The sequence below is a fragment of the Alligator mississippiensis genome, chromosome 14 (assembly GCF_030867095.1).
Source record: "Alligator mississippiensis isolate rAllMis1 chromosome 14, rAllMis1, whole genome shotgun sequence".
Taxonomy (NCBI): domain Eukaryota; kingdom Metazoa; phylum Chordata; order Crocodylia; family Alligatoridae; genus Alligator; species Alligator mississippiensis.
This window is the reverse complement of record NC_081837.1, coordinates 27,710,849-27,729,220: the sequence shown is the minus strand read 5'-3', so window position 1 is coordinate 27,729,220 and position 18,372 is coordinate 27,710,849. Positions and strand designations below refer to the sequence as shown.

Below are 18,372 nucleotides of genomic sequence, written 5' to 3'. Positions count from 1 at the left end.
TGGGAATGTGTCACAGATCCCTGGGTCTCCCCATATATGTTTCTATCCCCAGGTGTCGGAGGTCAGGCAGCTGCAGCTGCAGCTGCCAAGGCAGCTGCCAAGGCCGCCAAGTATGGTGAGTTGGCTCCTCTTCAGATTAGCTCTAGTGTGACTCCCTGTGTGCATGGCACCATACCAAGATTCAGTTCTTGGCCAAAACTGATGATTGAGGCTTTCAGGAGGTTGCACAAATTGCCCTCCACCCTCCCTAGAAGAGTGTGGTCCCTCCACAGCAGGGATAAGGTGGCTGGGCCAACTGGGGGCAGACCAAAAACATTGGTACATACTGTGTAAAGCCTGCTCAGCTACCCAGCTGGTGTCAGAGATGCTTTGGTGGGCCATGTACAAAGGGCAGGGTGTGTTACTCCGCACTCAGAAACTCTACAGGGTTCAATCTGCCCTGGGCCCACTATGGAAACAGCTGGGAAACTCCATTTCCCTGCAGTGAGGAAATGGCAAAGTCCCACAGGGATCCACAGGGGTTGTTCATTCACTGTCCATCCATTCACCCCTTTCTACATCCATCTCCCAGTGCGCCACTCCCTAGCCATCTGTCCCTCCTCCTCACGCTCATCCCACTATATAGGGATATAGACACCTTCATAAACCAGCTCTTCTCCCAGGGGAGTGTTTCTCTCCACCACAACTCAGCCTTCTTCTACTATGGCAGATCCCCACTTCCTGCCTAGGTCACTCTAAGGCATGTGTCACTTCTCCCCTGCCTTCCTGGCCAGGCTTCATTTCACCCTTCATTCTTTCTGCAGGTGCAGGTGGAGTGGGAGGCCTGGCACCTGGTGGTATTGGAGGTCTGGCACCTGGTGGTTTGGGGGCCTTGGCTCCAGGAGTTGGAGGACTGGGGCCTGGCGGGATTGGTGGAGTTGGAGGTAAAATCACTTTATTCTGGTAGAGGACAATGTCTTGGGCTCCTCAGCACCATACAAGACAGCTGTCATACTTCAGAGTACCTCTGATCCCTGATGGGAGTCTCTGAGCTCACCCTATAGGAGTGTGGCACCTCCTGGCCTCCCTCAGGATAGAATCTCACCATTGCCCTCTCAGGATGGGTTTGGGATATGATGCCTATCTCTGTCCAGCACTGAGACCAATTCAGCTTCTGTGGCTGCAGTCAGGGGGGGACTGACCTGACTGCTCTCTCTGGACTGGCCTATGCCTCCATACATGGGGCAGTGATGCAGGAACTAAAGCCACTCCGCTCCCTCCCCAATCAAACCCAGCAGGAAAGACATCCTGGTGGCACAGCTCTCCTGCATAGGCATCACCCAACTGCACAGAGAAAGATGCTGCAACCCACATAGCCAGATAGCTCAGAGATGAGGGATGGGCCACCTCCAGATGCAGCTGGAGAGGGAACAGTAGGGACTCAGCAGGGACATAGGAAGCAGAACAGCAACTACAACAGCTCTCTCTCAGACTTCACTGAAGGTTAGAGGTAGCCATTGTTAGAGAAATGGGAGAGGTGTATTTGGAGCAAGTCCTAGAGGCAAGCCAGACTACCTTCCTGGTGCATGGAGCACCCCTACCCCACAAAGGACTGCAAGCATAGGCAAGGTGGGCACAGAGAGGTCATGGGAGTGGACACATGCTGGTGTCTCAGTAGCTCCCAAGAATTAGTGGCTCCCACAGATATTGCTGTGCCAGCCTGGCCCCATCAGCCACAGAGCACCCATGCAGAGAAGGGGCTGATGCTGTCCTGTTTCCTCTACCCTGTGCTGGCAGGGCACTCACCTACATACCACTTTTTCCTGGATAGTAGCCAACATCCCCTGGGCAAAGCCATGAAGTGTCTAGGCTGAGAGCAGTGAGGTCCAGTGTGGCACCAGTGGGCAGTTCCATGCCTGGCCCTTACAGTGTGGGGGGTAGAGGTTGAAGAATTCAGCTTGGGCTCCAATCCCCTGGAGACGTGTCTCTGATCTGTCTTGCTCTCTCTGTCCAGGACTTGGAGATGTGGGAGCAGCAGCAGCAGCCAAAGCAGCCGCCAAAGCAGCCAAGTATGGTGAGCTGGGCACCCCACTGGCCCTGACACTGCCAACTCTTTCTCTCCCCTCTAGCCCCAACCTCTCTGCTTTCCTCCTTTGCTCCAGCCCCTAGTGCTTACTGGTCCCTGACAACACATGACTGGGACACTGAACTCACCCTTTGTGTAAGGAAGCCCTGGGCTTTGTGACCTCTTCTTGCCCCAAAAGAGGACACTCCAGCATCTGCTGATGGGGTAGTCCAGTCTGTGACCAGCAGGTGGCTTACCCCAGCCACCTGTGTTGGCTGCAGCCTCTTTGCAACTCCTGTCTTTGAGGCCAGTTCTGGGTGTCAGGGGTCAGCACAGAGCACCCTGCTGCTCCCAGTAGCACTGCTTTCCTATGCACTTCTACTGCCATTCATTGCCATCAACATGAGTCCCACATGAGCCCAGCAGTCACATGTTGGAGTAGAACCCCGGTTTCCTTTCCTCCTCCCCTCCCCTCCCCTCCCCTCCCCTCCCAAATGCTTAGCTTGCCATAACCCTGCACTCTCTCTATAGGGCCAGGGGCTGGCGGAGTGCCAGGCAGAGTGCCAGGTGGAGTGCCTGGGGTCGGTGTGCTGCCAGGTGTGACACCTGGGGCTGGTGCAGTACCAGGCCTCGTGCCTGGTGCAGGAGTGCCAGACGGTGGCATTTTACCTGGAGTGGGTAAGTGTTCCAGGTCTTGCCTGCCCAGTTCTCTCTGCATGTGCACATAAAGTTTGTCCCACATGAGCAGTGGTGGGTGTGGGGAGAAAGGGTGTCCTGAAGCAGGGAGAAACAAAGCATCCCCTGAGGAAGGGATAGCCATGGGAGCTCTGAGACCTTGGCATGGCCAGGACTGGCTTCCCCTATTATTGGCATAGCTGACTCAGAGCAGGAAGGATGGGAAGCTTCCTCATATGCCATTTGCATCCTGTTATGAGGCAGGGAAATCTGGGGTGCAGGGCACTGTGTGGGCACCTGGCCCTAACTGCAGTATTCTTGCTGCCTTTCAGGGATTCCCCAGGTTGGGGTGCAACCGGGTGCCAAACTTCCCACATATGGTACGTATCACTGCCTAGCGCCTACCTCCCCCTCAGCTCAGGCAGCCCCATCCCAGAGCCAGCCAGAATAATGTCTGTGCAGCATACAGTGTCTTCAGCCCAATCACCTCCACATACCCTGCAAGTCGTTTTTGCAGATGGACAGAGCAGCTCCCAGTTGTGCTAGCTTTGAGACTGCCACTTGCCTGAACTGCACCTCTCTGTCCTGGGGACCTAGAGGATTTAAAGTGTAGGCTGCCTTCGGACTCCAACAGCTTCAGACTTCTGGTTCTGTCCTCCCACAAGGGCCTAGGCCAGATAGAACTGGCAGCTTCATTGCATCCAAGCAACAATGCCACCAGCTTGGAGGCAGGGGAGGTGGGCCTGGAGGAGACATGGGCTTACTCTGTAGCCAGCACCCCAGCCCAGACCACCCAGCCTTCCCTTGCTCTTTTCCTTTTTTGAGAGTAAACAAAGTCCTGATGCTCCTGTACTGCTCCAGACAGGACTAGCTGAATGGATTTGCAGAGCTGGCTGGTTGTGTCAGAGTTGGTCATGCCATCCTCCCATAGCTTTTTGGTGCCACCCAGTACCTATTTCATTTTCCTTTTAACAGCATTTTTCAACTGCCTTCTGCACACTACATTTTAAATTATTCCAGTGTTTCTTCTTCAGAATATAGGACCTCTGTGTGTGTGTGCACGCACATAGACATGCATGAGTGTATATAGGTATGAGTATGCATGCACATGGGTCATGAGTGCATATGCATGTGTGAACATGTATGCGTGTGTATGTGTTGGGGGTCCCACCTGAGTGCATGTGCATGTACAGGCCCACTACAAATGTCTTTTTGGTTACAATCTTGTCAAACAGATTCAGTATGTTTGACCCTTTCTCATAAGCCAGGGGCAAAATCCTAAGGAGAGTGTACTATCAACAATGCAGGGCTGTAGAGCCAAGTCATGATACTAGGTGCAGAGACTCTGACCTAGGAAATACTGCTCCTGATGCCTTCCTGGGGAACATGACTGGCATAACCATTTGTTTTCTGACTAACAGGTGTCCCTGTGGCAGGAAGTGTGGGTCCTGGTAGCCCCCTAGGCAAGCAACTATTTGTGGTGTTGTGTCCCCTGGGCCACTCAGTCTTAAGACTTGCCTCTGCCCAAACAGAGTATGTGTGGGGGGCAGAGAAAGGCACCACTCCAGGACCTATCACATGCCCCCCCCCCGAGTGCAGTGCCTTGCCTTGGCCAAGATGTGTTAGGAAGGATGAGGATTGCAGTGCCACAAAGTGGAATGCTGGCACAGCAGCAAGGAGCTGTTCTACCAGTGTCAGGCCTGAACAAGACACAGAACTGGCCCTGGGCTGTCTGGCAAGGTCTCAGGCTCTCTGTCATGAGCACCACCCCATGAACAGCTCTGGGAATCAGCTGGCAGTGCATGGCCTCAGCAAGGGCAGAAAGCCATCTTCTCCCTCTACATCTTCTCTCCCTGGGTGCAGCAGTAGATGTGGGGCCTGGGGAGTGAAGGCAGGAGGGACTGTCAGGACAGAACTGGGTACTGTGGGGGCTGATCAGTACCAGGCCTGGCTTTTCCTAGAGCAGCAAGTCCATTGTGTGTGTCCTAGGCAACCAGTCTTTCCTCTGGCATGGGATCCACTCTTATGGAAGTGTACCAAGCAGAACCCTGCTGCACCCCTGGAGGCCAGGCCCTGCCCCAGTCATGGCCTGAATACTAGCAAGCCCTGCCCCTTCCCACTTGATAGCACCTTTCCTGCTCAGCCATCTGCAGGCCAGAAACTCTTACCTTCTTATATTCTTTCATCCCCAGGTGGCCTTGGCGCTGGTGGCCTTGGTATTGGTGGCCTTGGTATTGGCGGCCTTGGTGCTGGTAAGTGACATTTGTCAGTACTGATCTGATGTCAATACTGCCCTGGGGCTGGGAGTGTCTGGGGGCAGGGAGTGGGACAGAGCAAGGCAGGTCAGGTGTGTGGAGGGCCAGCAGAGGGCGCTCCTGTGCCAAGCCACCCACTTCACTGCACCCAGCCACCTACCAGGCTCCAAGGGTCTCCCTGGGGCACCTGGTATCCAGCCAACTCCCTTTCTGGAGCACACCCACGAGCCTGGGGTCACCTCTGCCACCATTTAGGAGTCTGTCTGTGCCCCCTGGGATACACAGGCCTTATAGACCTTGAAGGTGCTCAACCCACTTTAAGAACTTGGGGTACTTCCCTGGGCATGGAGCACAAATAGTGGTCTCCCTTAGTCAGCTGGGCCCAGGGGACATAAAGGCATGCCTCTCTCCCTCTCCCAGCCAGTTCACCATGCTTAGAACAATGGAGAACTTTATTGGTTACAGGGGGTAGGTTTGGGGTATGGTACAGGATAGGGAGGTATCACAGAATAACCTTACAGCAAGCGGTGTGGCTAGGTAGCCATTGATTATGCAACTGCTGTACTGCAAGCTATATATACAGGGTCTTCAACTTTAACTTCAACTTTTAAACTTTAATAACTTAGATTGCAGGTATGATAGAAACAATCTGTAAATAGCATTTAAAAGCAAATTTATTAAAGCTTTAGGACAACTAGAGTACACAATGCTAGACATCATAAGTAATAACGCATTTATTCTTAAATAAAATGGCGCTCCATGCCACTACGCTCTGAATGTACGAGTTCCTAAATGACATTTTCCCAAAGTGGATAGGCAGAGGTGGACCAATTGCTTGGCCACCTCATTCACCTGACCTGTCACTGCTGGACTTCTTTTTATGGGGACATGTTAAAAGTGTAGTTTACTTGTCAAAACCATGTTCTTTGGTGGAACTTAGGGCTAGGATCATCAATGCAATTAGTGCAGTAACTCAACAGCAACTGGGAAACATTTTCAAGGAGTTGGAAGATTGGATTGAGCATTTTATCATGATGGATGGTGGTTATGTTGAAGTCTAGCATTGTGTACTCTAGCTGTCCTAAAACTTTAATAAATTTGCTTTTAAATTCCATTTACAGATGATTTCTATCTTACCTACAACCTAAGTTATTAAAGTTTAAAAGTGCACAAGGACTTTATGACAACCCTGTATAGATAGATCTCAAGTAGCTTACTCACAAGTATCATCCAGAGGCTAGTTGCTTTCCTTTGGAGGCAGGCAGTTTTTTGTGTTCAGCTTCAAGAAAGAGAGGGAGAGGGCTGCAGCTTTCAGCTGCTCGTCCTCCCTCTGCACCAGCCTTAGGGCTCCAGCATGGAAGCTGTCTCCCTGCTTTCCAGCATGGCTCTCTCCAGCATGGTTCTGCCAAAAATGGCTCTCCCAAATGACTCTCCTCCCTGAAGCCTAGAAGTGCCTCAACCTGGGCACTCCTTTCATGCTTTTCAATAGGAAGGCTTTGCCCTTTTCAGGCAGAAGGGACCCTATATAGCCCTGTCGTGACCTCATCACTAAGTTCCCACCAGAAGCAGCCCCATTGGCTGATGCCTGGTGCTTTTAAGTGACCTCACCTTCCAGGTGAGGAAGCTAGTCACATGACTTGCAGGGGGGTGGGGGGGGACTTGAGATAAAGGGAGCATCTGGCTCAGGTTACATAGGCAGAGCTAGTTGCTTAGCAATTGGAGTGATAGACATTTAAGAAAGCAATAGTAAGGAGTACTGTATTAGAAGGGACTGGGGAAATGGTGGGAGGGCATTCTGCCACAAGGCCTGTCTGGAGTGACACAGGGGCCTGTCATTTACTCACCTCTCCTCCCTTCCTCACTCTCTCGCAGGAGGCATCCCAGCAGGGGCTGCTGGTCTGAAGGCTCTTAAAGCAGGTGAGGCTCAAGTGCCAGATGCCAGACTTGATGTGCCTGGCCAGAGTCATGTGATGAAGGGCTCAAGAAATATGCTACAGGCCAGGATCCCACCCTCCAGCAGAGACAGGGTGGGCTCAGAGGCCAGGGAAAGACTTGCCTTCAGAAACACACTCTCCAGGGCTTTGGCTTAGCCTGTGTTACCTGACTCAAGCAGAGAGGTTCCTTGCCCTTACTGGATGTACCTTCTCCCTTGGGCCCTTGTGGAAGGTATTGCTGCCCTGCTCACCATCTGCCCTGTGCCAGGCACAGCCAGCTCCCATTATGCCTCCTCCCTGACTCAGGGGTGATGGCTCTCCTGCTCCTCCTCCTCTCCCCAACATCTTCCCCATGCTGTCTCCCGGTACTGGGGCAGGAATGGGCCTGTGGAGGAGTTAGCTCAGATCTCTGCATTGCTCCAGGGCAGCTGGGGTGGGCATGGGAAGGGACTCACCCCTCAGCCAAGGTGCTAGGTGTGGCCCCTGGAAAGTGACAGCTTTTCCCCTGCAGGTGTTGGGTTCCGTGGCTATGGAGTTCCAGGGGGAGTTGGCAGAGGAGTCAATGGGCTAGGAACTGGTGAGTGAAGCTGTTGCCATGAGCAACCTCATTTCAAACACAAGGGGAAGTTCTGCCCCTTTCCATGAAAGCTGCTGCCCCCAACCCTTCCCCTGTGAAGGGGGGTAGCTCTCCCTGAGCCCCTCTGATCCCACACAGGAGGGCATCCCTCCTGTCTCCTCAGTTCCTGTGCAAGGAGGGCACTGTCCCAGATCCTGGGGTGTTTGGTTATGTGAACTATCCCTGCTGGAGAAGCCTGCCAGACCAGGTGGCAGATGGTTGGACTGGCTGGCTCTCCCATTCTCAGACTGAGAGCAGGGAGTCCCCCTGGTGCTGTCCTATGAGCTTCCATCAGGGCAGCTCCCACTACCACAGGGTGCCCCTTCTGCCAAGGAGCGCTGAGCTACAGCTTGGGCTACTGCAGGCTTCCCCCCAGTGCTGCCTGTTGCTGGCCAGGCACTGTTAGCATTTGCTTCATGCTGAAGGTGTGACTGTTCTGTGACACAGGGCTGCTGTACACAGGAGTCGGTGCTAAAGCTCCCAAAACAGGTAACGATCCCAGTGAGAACACCTGGCCCCAGGCTCTGCAATGAAGGGGTGCTGCAGAGAGTGGGGCAAGAGCTCTGCCTGTGAAGACAGGATTGGAGCAGAGGTGCCAGCTGTAGGGGAAGCTGTTGCCTGTGCCAGTCCCAGACATTCTGAGCAGGGGCACTGTGCGGAGCAGGGTGGGGACACTGGCTTTTGGGAAAGTCCTGGCCTCTCCTGGCTGTGGAGTACTGCTGCTGTGGCGGGCAGGTTACTTTCGTTATAAGTTGGTGAACAGAATTGTTTCTTTTGCAGGTTTTGGTGTCGGAGGCTTACAGCCAGGTGAGGGGCACATGGGTGAAGTCCAGTCCCCTGGGTATTATAGGGCCATGAAGTATGTTGCCTGCCTATATGCAGCTCTGTGTGGATCCCACACTCTCAGCCCCTGAGATTTTGTGCTGGGTCTTGCAAGCCTTTGATGAGCTGGGCTAATGTATGGGCTATCAGAAGGAGCCAACTTAGCCAGGCAGGCTCCCCACATATGGCTTCCTAGTTCCACCTGATTGCCTAGAGTTTTCTGCCCATGGGTTATACCTCCTGGCCTCCCAGTCCTGCAGGGTGGCTCCGGTACTCACAACCATTACTGCTCTGATGGGGCTGAACCTTAGTCAGGCAAGGATGGTGCCCTTGGGCCCTCAGGGCTCCTCTTCACACCAAACCCCAGCAGCAGGACCTCAGACTTTTCTGTACAGTAGAGCTACATGTCCAATTCAGTGCCTTGGCAGAGGCCTGACACTCACAGGAGGGTCCCTAGTGAACTAGTGGACCAGTCTAAGCAGCCAGGGGTGCAGGATAAGCTATGCCAGGTGTTCTCCCATACTTTACTTACTGTTGTTCTGTTCTAGGGGCTGCAGGTCCTGGCTTTGGTCTGTCTCCCATTTACCCAGGTACTTTAGGAAACACATTTTCTATCTCCTGGCAGCGATCTTGTCCTAGAGCACCCCCCGTATCCTCTGTGATCCTCTTACCAACTAAGCAGGGGGCACAGCATGTAAACAGGGATGGTCCTGTGCCTAAGAAGATACTTCTGCTGGCTGGCACCTGGCCTGTCTTGGACTTCACGGCCCAGGACCCCTGTGTCCAAGGAGGTTCAGATTGAGTGGCTGGTATGGCTAAGGCCGTAAGAGCTGCTAATAGCTGCTTCCCAAGAGATGCTAAGGCCACAGCTAAGCTCAGCACACCAAAGCCGAGGGTAGGGGTGAAACAGTGGCAGTACTGATACTAAGGACTCTGCTTTGCTTTCAGGTGGGGTTGGTGGCCAGCTGGGATATGGAGGTAAGTGTCAGCACTAGCCTGAGGAGACTGGAGCCAGGGGTATCTGGTCACTTCTTGTCTCTAGCAGAGCCAGGGCTCTTGTTCCTTTCTGAAGTCAGGGAGCCTTGTCCTTGACCTGCATCCTGGTAGTACTTCCAGCAAGCTAGCTTATCCTGGCATGGCATTTAGGAAGGTAGACTAGGGCTAGCTTCCCTCTTCACCCCAATGCCCTGAGAAGGGCAACCCTTTGAAGCTACCTAACCTGTCCCCCTTGCTGAGTGCCTGCTGGGCTGGCAATGCAGGCATCCCTGCACCCAGTGTGGCTGTAGCTTGCAGGTAGTTGCCCTGGAAGAGGGCCTTGATTAAGCCCATGGCACCCAGCACCATGTTGTTGCTCCTGGATTTAACTGGGGAGTCACTTGCTAGTACCTTTAGGACCTGAGCCCCAGGGCTGATAGGGCATGTCTACACTTCACTGTATGGTAATGTTGGTACGGTGTTGTGCTTTAGTCCTTCCTTTTAGAAGGACTAAAGTATGGCACAGTACAGGTGGTTACTGCACTGTGCACACAGTGCCACTATGTCACTGCTGTGGTGCACTATACTGGGGGAGCTTCCTCTTCAGGGAGTCTCATACTGATGTTGTATGTCTCCATCTTTCCATAGGAAAACCCGCAAAGCCTTATGGTGGGGCACTTGGTGCTCTGGGCTACAGAGGTAAGTGTTACTGCTTGGTCAGACCCTAGCTCCCTTGTCCCCAGCACCTGTGCCCAGCCTGGGCCATGCTGACTTGAGGCTTTTCCAGTGGCAAGAATCCACACACTGGAACAAGATGGGAGAGCAAGTAGGGGAGGCTCCAGAAAGAGAAATCCATGGCATTCCTTAGCCAAAGCCACTCCAGTGGGAAATGGCTCAGCCACTCACTGCTATGGCTGAGCCCTGGGATGGGAGGCAGGGCTGGTCCTAGCCATGGGCCTGGGAACAAACAACCAGGAAAGTGTCTCAGTTCAGTAATACCTTCTCCCTCTGGTGCCAGGGACTGATCTTGACCACTCCCTGTCCCCATGCCCTCCTTGGGCTCCCGGTCAGTTGCATATGCTTTGTTTGCAGCATGCTGCCAATCAACCTGATAGACCTAGATATTAGGAAGCACTATTTCACTGTGAGGGTAGCTAGGATGTGGAACCAACTTCCTAGGGAAGTGGTCCTTGCTCCTACCTTGGGTAAATTAAAAAAGAGGTTGGATGAATACCTCTCTGGGGTCATGTGATCCCAGCATGTGCTCCAACCAGTGGCGGGGGGTTAGACTAGATGATCTATTCAGGTCCCTTCTGACCCCTTACTGCTATGAAACTATGAAACCTCTAAGTAGGTTACTTTAAAATAGCCATAGGTGGGTCACATTGGCACATGCCCAACCTGGATGCTGGTACCATCAGCAGGCAGCAAGGCTCCTGATGGATCCCCATCTTACCACCAGGTGGCAGTATTTGCACACAGCTGCCTGTATCCCCAGGAGTGCTTGCAGCTCCTGGGCTTGCTTGGCCTCTGGACACCAGGCTGATGCTCTGTCTTTTCTCCCCTGCCAGGTGGAGCTGGCTGCCAAGGGAAGTACTGTGGCAGGAAGCGGAAGTAACCACACCAGACTGCATACCATTAACCTCATGAACTTTGGTGCTACTGCATGGTGTAGGATGTAAACCCTGAGGAAAGCAGAGATCCCCCTCCCCTCCCTTCCCCCTGAGCCCCTGCTCCTTCCTCTGGGCCACAGGGCCCAGACACACCCTGGGAGGGAGCTCGAGAACCACTGACATCCCCTGGCATTTGCCCTAAGCCTGAACAGTTCGTGCAGCGGAAGCAGGGCGCATCCATCCCTGGGGCTCCTCTCTCCCCAGCAGGAAGCATGGAATAAACTGAGGGGAGTGTTGTTCCCCACTGGTGCTATAGCTCCTTGCAGGGAGAGTCCAGGCAGAGCCACTGGCCAGGAATGGGTGACAAAACCAACCCTGAGGAGGGAAGCCCCAGCTCTTTGGGGAGTGCCAAGCCTCAGGGGAAGGCTGGCTGGCTTCAGAGGGCAGTGAGGGACTGGGCTCTCAACCTACTGCCACAGCAGGAGGCAATGCCCAGTCAGCAGCCCAAAGACCATCTTCTCTGAAGACTCTGCCCAGTTGGCATTGGTGCCATGTGCCGGGCCTAGTGTCTTCTCCCTCTGTTTTAGACACAGCTGTGAGGAAGTTCACTTAGAAACTAGCTAGCCTTGGAAATAATCTCCACCTTCACAACCGTCAGCCCCACCACGCTCCTGGGCCCATAGTCTTGGGGTCTTAGGGTTCTCCTGGGTCTTAGGGTCCTAGGCTTGTGCTACAGGGTAGGGTTGGTGGTTCCTTGGAGGAGGGAAGGGGAATTCCTCTTGCTCAGAAATTCACAATAACATTGACCGCAGAGGATCATGGGTGGGTTAAATTTTCCCAGAGTTCTTTGCGGTGGTGCCATCTGATGCCATGGCCCTTCCCCTGGTGCTGGAGGAGAAGGCCCCCCACCAGCATGTGGGGAAGAGCTGGAGCTATCAGCAGAGCCAAGTCGCGAACACTGACGGGATTCGCTTTAATCTACCCGCCCCTGAGGCCCAGGGGACTGGTGTGCACTGGCCCAGCTCTTGCCTTGCCCATGCCAGAACTTCCCCTCAGCAGTACTGTATGGTCAGTCTGTGCCAGAGCAATGCCCCCACCCCCACTGCATTTCCTGTGGGCTCACTGTGCCTGGTGTTCTCCTGTTGTTCTGGATGCCTGTGTGTTACTGAGAGCTGTGGGCCAGGAAACATTCTCACCTCTTCATGTTACTCACTTTGATATAACTTGGATGGGACACTTTATAAAGAGGGAAAGTAACTGCTTCCAAACAGATTAATAAACAACGACTTTTTAAAGGAATGCTGTCTCCCACCTTTTTTGCCACAGCCCTGGACCCTTTTCTTCCCCAGAACCAGGGGTCACTAGTACTAACCCTGCCAGGACTCACTTCAACAGCCCTGCCACCAGAACTGTATCCCTCTGCCTTCTGCTACAGGCCTCTTGGCCACAGAACATGCCTGTCCCTTTGGGGCCACATCTCACTATCTTTGTGAATTGAGGTTCTACCACAGTGCTCCCTTAGCTGGTGCTGACAAGGCAGTGCTATGGGGAAGTTCATAGCCCTGGAATCTGAAGTGGCTTGAGTATACCCTACTGTGGGGTCTGAGCTGTGTGTGTGTGACCATGCATGGGACTCACAGCTCCAGACAATTTTCCTGCCACAGTGGCAAGTTCCTAACCCAAGTGGCAAAACACAGCATGTGCCACAGATGGCTATTCCTGAAAGAAGAAAGACTGACAGCCCAAAGTAGCTACTGCTTGGTTTTAGCTTCCCCAAAACAAGTGAGTTACAAAGTTCCATAGAAGCTCCATGAACCTACCACTCGGTTCAGCAAGACCTAGGGGTCCTGCAGAAGGCACTGTATGACCATCACCAGTAACACAGGCAGACAGACATCTTTTCATAGGATGGAGAAAAATAAGATCCCGCTGACCAAAAAAGTTAAAGAGACATCTGTTTTAGAAAAAATACCCGGAGGAGGGAGAGATGGGCTGGCTTTGCTTCCTGGAACAGGTTGCTCAGTGCAATCCAACAGGCAGAGGGTAGCTGAAAGCAGCTGTCCCTCTCCAGTGGCTCAGCAGATACAGAGGTTTTGAGCAAGCTGTTACCCTCAAGCTAGTGATCTTGTCCTTCATCTCTGGTTTCAAGTATTACTCACTCAGGTCTAACCTGGCAAATGACCTGTTGCATTGCACAAGGAATGTTCTGCAGCCCTGGCAGCGAGAACCCAACATGAGCCAGGATTTCTACAGAGAAAATCCTGTTTTCTATCCTGTCTTCAGGCCTCCTATGCATGGTTTGTTGGATGGGACTGCTCCATCTCCCATTACTGGGCTACTATCCTAGGGTTGGTGGGAGAAATCCAGTGGAAATACAGTGGAGACTCTAAGGGCTGGAGTTGGGATTCATACTTTGAGGGCTGGGTCTGAGGAACTGAAAGAGACCATGGTGAGGTGACACCAGGTGCTGTACACAGAGGAGTCAGGCTTCTGCTGCCCACTTCAACATTGTAGAGGCCAAGCTCAGCCTTGTTCTAGTAGTGAGTGTTGGGAGTCAATCATAAGATCCTGGAACTCCATCACTTGAAGCGGTTCCCCTGCTCTGGGCAGTCTTTTCTGTAAGCCTAGGTTTTCAGGTTTTCTCTGGCTCTGAGGGAGTGCTATCAGCTTAGCATGGACTGTGTGACTATCTCACCATGGCAAGCCCTTATAACTCAGCACTGTACATGGCAGATTCCTCAAAGGCCCCTTGGCTGTGGGCTAATCTCCCCAGTGGACCTCCTTGTGGCCTCAGGGTTTTCATTGAGAGATGTCCAAATGTCTGCAGCAGGTTCAGGGACCAGTGAGGAGAACCTAATGTGCCTGCATATGGCACCACATGTCCGTGTCACTTTGGGGCTGGGGCTCTGTTCATAGCATCTTGCTATGCAGTGGCACAAACACGCAAGCTAGTCCTCACACTGCAGCAGCACTGGGATTCAGCAGGATCCTGCTGTGAGGCTCCCCAGTGTGCTTTGGCTGGGGAATCTCTGAAGCTCTGGCTGCAGGCATGGAGCCCAGCTACCTGCCCTGAGCACCAGGTACCATTTCTGACATTCATAGATTGTAAGGGGCTAGAAGGGACATCGCAAGATCAATGGGTCCAGCCAGGGCTGTCCCTGTGGGGGGTCGAATTGGGGTAACCACCCCAGATCCCACACTTTGGGGGGCCCTGTGGAGCCAGGCAGAGTGGCTGCAGCCCCTCCTGCAGGCCCTGCCTCGTGCTGGTGACCCCATGCCGCTGCCAGCTTTGCATCCGGCCACTGCTGTTGCTGCTGTCGCCTTCTTCGCATCTGGGCCCCACACAGGCTGATTTGCCCTGGGCCCTGCACCCTGCTAGGGCTGTCTCTGGGTCCAACCTGCCTGCACTAGCCAGAAAAGACAATTGGGGTCAGGTGACCCCAGCAAGGTGACAGTCCAATCTCTTGAAGATTTCCAGGGTAGGTGATTGTACCACCTTTGGAGGAAGTTTATTCCATAATCTGGACATCCTAACTGTGAAGACGTTTTTCCTAGTGTGAAGCCTGAAATGGTCTTCCAGGAGTTTCTGGCCATTACAACTGGTTTTCCCCAAGGATGCCCTGGTGAACAGTTGTTCACCGAGCCCTTGATGTAATCCCCTGATATAGCGGTACGCTGCTACCAAGTCCCCTCTCAGTCTTCTCTTTTTTCAGCTGAAGAGACCCAAGTCCCTCAGCTTTTCCTGGTATGGCTTGCCTTGCAAGTCTCTGATCATATGGGTGGCTCTTCTCTGGACTCTTTAAAGCTTTTTCACATCCTTGTGGAAATGTGGTGCCCAGAACTGGAAGCAGTACTCCAGCTGTGGTCTCACCAATGCTGAGTAAAGCGGAAGAATCACTTCCTTGGTTTTGCTTGAGATGCATTGGTTGCTGCATGCCAGAGTATTGTTTGCCCTGCTGGCTACAGCATTGCACTGACAGCTCATACTATGGCCTATTATTATCCCTAGGTCCCTTTCAGTTCTGGTGCTAGTCAGTTTGATGCCACTGAGCTTGTAATTAAGTTGGGGATTGTTCATTCCCAAATGGAGCACTTTACACTTCTCAGTATTGAACTTCATCTGGTTCCATTTCACCCAACTTGCTACCCTGTCTAGGTCTGCCTTTATCTGCAGCCTATTTTCAAGTGTGACCACACTCCCCCATAACTTGGTGTTGTCCATGAACTTGGCCAGAGAGCTCCTCAACCCCACATCCAAATCACTGATAAAGATGTTGAAAAGCACTGGTCCAAATATGGGCAACTGGTGCCTCCTGATCCTGAGGGACACCAGTGGCCGAATGCCAACCAGGGGGGGTCCCCCAGTGGCTAAAGTGCTGGCGGCAAACCCAGAAGTGCCGGCGGTGCTTCTCTTGGTGCTTCAGGGCAGGCACAAGTCATCGCCCCCCACTCCCTGGCCGGCAACGGCCAATCTCAGGGGGGGCATGTGCCCCCTATGCGTTACCTATGGGTCCAAGCACAGACCCCTGAGGGACACCACTGGCCACTTCTTGCCAGGACAACACAGATCTGTTCAGTAGAATTTTCTGGGTCCTACCCCACAGCCAGCTTCCTACCCACCTAATTGACAAGCAGTTAAGCCCACAATCCTCCAATTTTCCCTTGGGAACATCACAGGATACCAGAAAGGCCTTTTGGAAGTCTAGGTATACAATGTTGACCTCCTCTCTCTTATCCAGGTGGCGGGTTACCTGGTCATAGAAGGAGGTTGGTAAGCCAAGACCTGCCTGTGACAAAGCCATGCTGGCTGTCATTCAGAATCCTACCTTCTGCAAGCATATTGGACATGGACTCCTTGATGAATTTCTCCAAGATTTTCCCTGGGATAGAAGTTAGGCTAATTGGCCTATAGTTGCCTGGGTCCTCTCTCCTCCCCTTCTTGAAGATGGGCACAACACTGGGCCCCTTTTTAATAAGGGGAGAAGGGATGAGCTGTGTAACTTTAGACCAGTCAGTCTTACCTCTATCCTTGGGAAAATACTGGAAAAAATCATCAAAGAGCACATTTGTGAAGGTCCAGCAGAGGCAATGATGCTGAAAGGAAACCAGTATGGGTTCATCACTAGATCCTGCCTGACAAATCTTACAGCCTTTTATGACCAGGTCACACACTGCCTTGACACAGGACCTGAGGCTGATGTCATCTACCTGGATTTTAAGAAGGACTTCGACACAGTTTCTCATCCTACTCTCATAGGGAAGCTAGCAGGCTGTGGAGTGGATGCTTACATGGTCAGGTGGGTGGCCAACTGGCTTAGGGACCGCACCCAGAGAGTGGTGGTGGACAGGTCATTCTCAGCCTGGAAGGAGGTGGGCAGTGGGGTCCTACAGGGTTCTGTCCTTGGACCAGTGTTATTTAATATCTTCATAGCTATATGGATGAGGGTGTGGAGAGCACCCTCTCCATGTTTGCTGATGATACCAAGTTATGAGGCAAAGTTAACACACCGGAAGGCAGGGAGCAGATACAGGCTGATCTGGACAGGTTGGACCAATGGGCAAAATGAAATAGGATGCAATTCAACAAAAATAAATGCAAGGTACTCCACCTAAGGAGGAGGAATCCCCAGTACACCTGTAGGTTGGGGGATGACCTCCTCAGCATCTCAGTGGCTGAGAGGGATCTTGGAGTCATAGTTGGCCCCAAGATGAACATGAGCCAGCAGTGTAATGAAGCCATCAACAAAGCCAATCGCACCTTGTGCATTAGCAGATGCATGACCAACAGATAGAGGGGGAGCATCACTTCCCTTGATGTGGCATTGGTCAGGCTGCAGTTGGAGTACTGTGTCTAGTTTTGGGCACTGCACTTCAAGAGGGACACAAAAAATCTGGAGATGATTCAGAGGAGGGCCACTCACGTGATTAGTGGCCTCCACGAAAGACCCTACGAAGGGAGGTTGAGGGATCTGGATCTCTTCAGCCTTCACAAGAGATGTCTGAGGGGAGTCCTTGTAGCAGCCTATAAGTTTATCAAGGGAGGACAACAGGGAGTTGGAGATGCACTATTTACCAGAGCACCCCTAGGAGTAACTAGATATAATGGGGGCAAACTAGTGGAGAGTAGATTCAGGTTAGACGTTAGGAAGAAATTTTTTACAGCAAGGGTGGTCAGAATCTGGAATGGGCTTCCAAGAGAGGTGGTACTATCACCTAACATGGAGTCCTTCAAGAGGAGGCTTGTTAGATACCTGGCTGGGGTCATCTGACCTCGGTCCTCTTTCCTGCCAGGGGCAGGGGGTCGGACATGATGATCCTTTGTGGTCCCTTCCGACTCTACAAAGTATGAATCTATGAATCTTCCAGTCTTCAGGGACCTCCCCCAAGTGCCACAAGTTTTGGAAGAGTTTCACCAGAGGTCCCACAATGACTTTGGCCAGCTCCTCCAGCACTCTTGGATGAAGTTCATCCAGTCCTGCTGACTTATAATATCTAAGTTTTCTAACTGATCACACCAGCTCAACATCAACAGTAGGAAGGTGGTCATTCCCACCGTGCCCATTCTGAACCTTATCTAGTATGATTTTTTTCCCCTTAGTCCTGTGAAATACCAAAGCAAAGTAGTCATTCAGGAGTTCAGTTTTCTCCTGAGTGTTGGTAACCAGCTGTCCTGAGTTGTTAAACAATGGCCCCATGCTTCCATTTGTTTTCCTCCTGTTCCCTACATACCTAAAGAAGGACTTCTTATTGTCCTTGATTTCTGTTGCTAGTTTAAATTATGTTGCCACCTGTGCCTTTCTAATCTGCTCCCTACAAGTGCAGGCCATTGTTGTATAGTCCTTCTTGGGGACTTTCCCAAGCTTCCATTGTTTGTATGCCTCTTTCTTCTTTTTCAGGAGGATCATGATTTCCCTGTTTAACCAAGAGGGCTTCCCATCCCTTCTTCTACCTTTTCTTCTCATGAGAATGGACTTCTTTTGTCCTTTGAGGGTCGTGTCCTTGAGGAACAACCACTCTTCATGCACTCCTTTCAACTTAGGTCCTTGGTCCCACAGCGATTCCCCTACTATTGTACTAAGACTGTTGAAATTTGCTTTTTGAAGTCCAAAACTTCAACCCTGCTAGCTAATTTGCCTGCCTTGAGATGAGCAGTGAACTTCATGGCTTTGTGGTCGCTGTCACCCAGGCTACCCTTTATATTCAAGTTGCTCACCAGATTGACTCCTTTGGCCAAGACCAAGTCTAGGAGAGATTCTTTCCTCTGTTCCTCTGGAGCTGTTTCACTATCCTTCTGAATTAGATCCTCTTTGGGGAGGTCTGGGACAAGGGTCCTATAGCAGCTTCTGAGATTTGCTCACTTAAACATACAGTATTTTGGGTTTGTTTACAGTCTTTTCCCGGTGCCCTTATTCTTCCCAGGGCAAACTCCCTCCTGGCA

The 18,372-nt window shown here is 52.2% G+C and overlaps 1 protein-coding gene across 10 annotated transcripts in view; it reads left to right on the top strand.

The window, feature by feature from the left end:
* Positions 1–12,233, top strand: part of ELN (elastin) — a 62,896-nt gene extending 50,663 nt beyond the window's left edge. For 6 of the 10 annotated variants that reach the window (XM_059717528.1, XM_059717529.1, XM_059717522.1 and 3 more), the window contains 14 exons: positions 53–115; positions 804–923; positions 1,994–2,053; positions 2,576–2,722; positions 3,052–3,099; positions 4,912–4,971; positions 6,847–6,891; positions 7,420–7,485; positions 7,972–8,013; positions 8,305–8,331; positions 8,895–8,936; positions 9,295–9,324; positions 9,970–10,020; positions 10,893–12,233. In XM_059717528.1, the coding sequence (XP_059573511.1) occupies positions 53–115; positions 804–923; positions 1,994–2,053; positions 2,576–2,722; positions 3,052–3,099; positions 4,912–4,971; positions 6,847–6,891; positions 7,420–7,485; positions 7,972–8,013; positions 8,305–8,331; positions 8,895–8,936; positions 9,295–9,324; positions 9,970–10,020; positions 10,893–10,939 (848 nt within the window). In that variant the 3' untranslated portion in view covers positions 10,940–12,233. The remainder of the gene's footprint in view (positions 1–52; positions 116–803; positions 924–1,993; positions 2,054–2,575; positions 2,723–3,051; positions 3,100–4,911; positions 4,972–6,846; positions 6,892–7,419; positions 7,486–7,971; positions 8,014–8,304; positions 8,332–8,894; positions 8,937–9,294; positions 9,325–9,969; positions 10,021–10,892) is intronic. The other 4 variants (XM_059717524.1, XM_059717526.1, XM_059717525.1 and 1 more) reach the window with 4 other exon arrangements.
* The last annotated feature ends 6,139 nt before the right edge of the window (positions 12,234–18,372 follow it).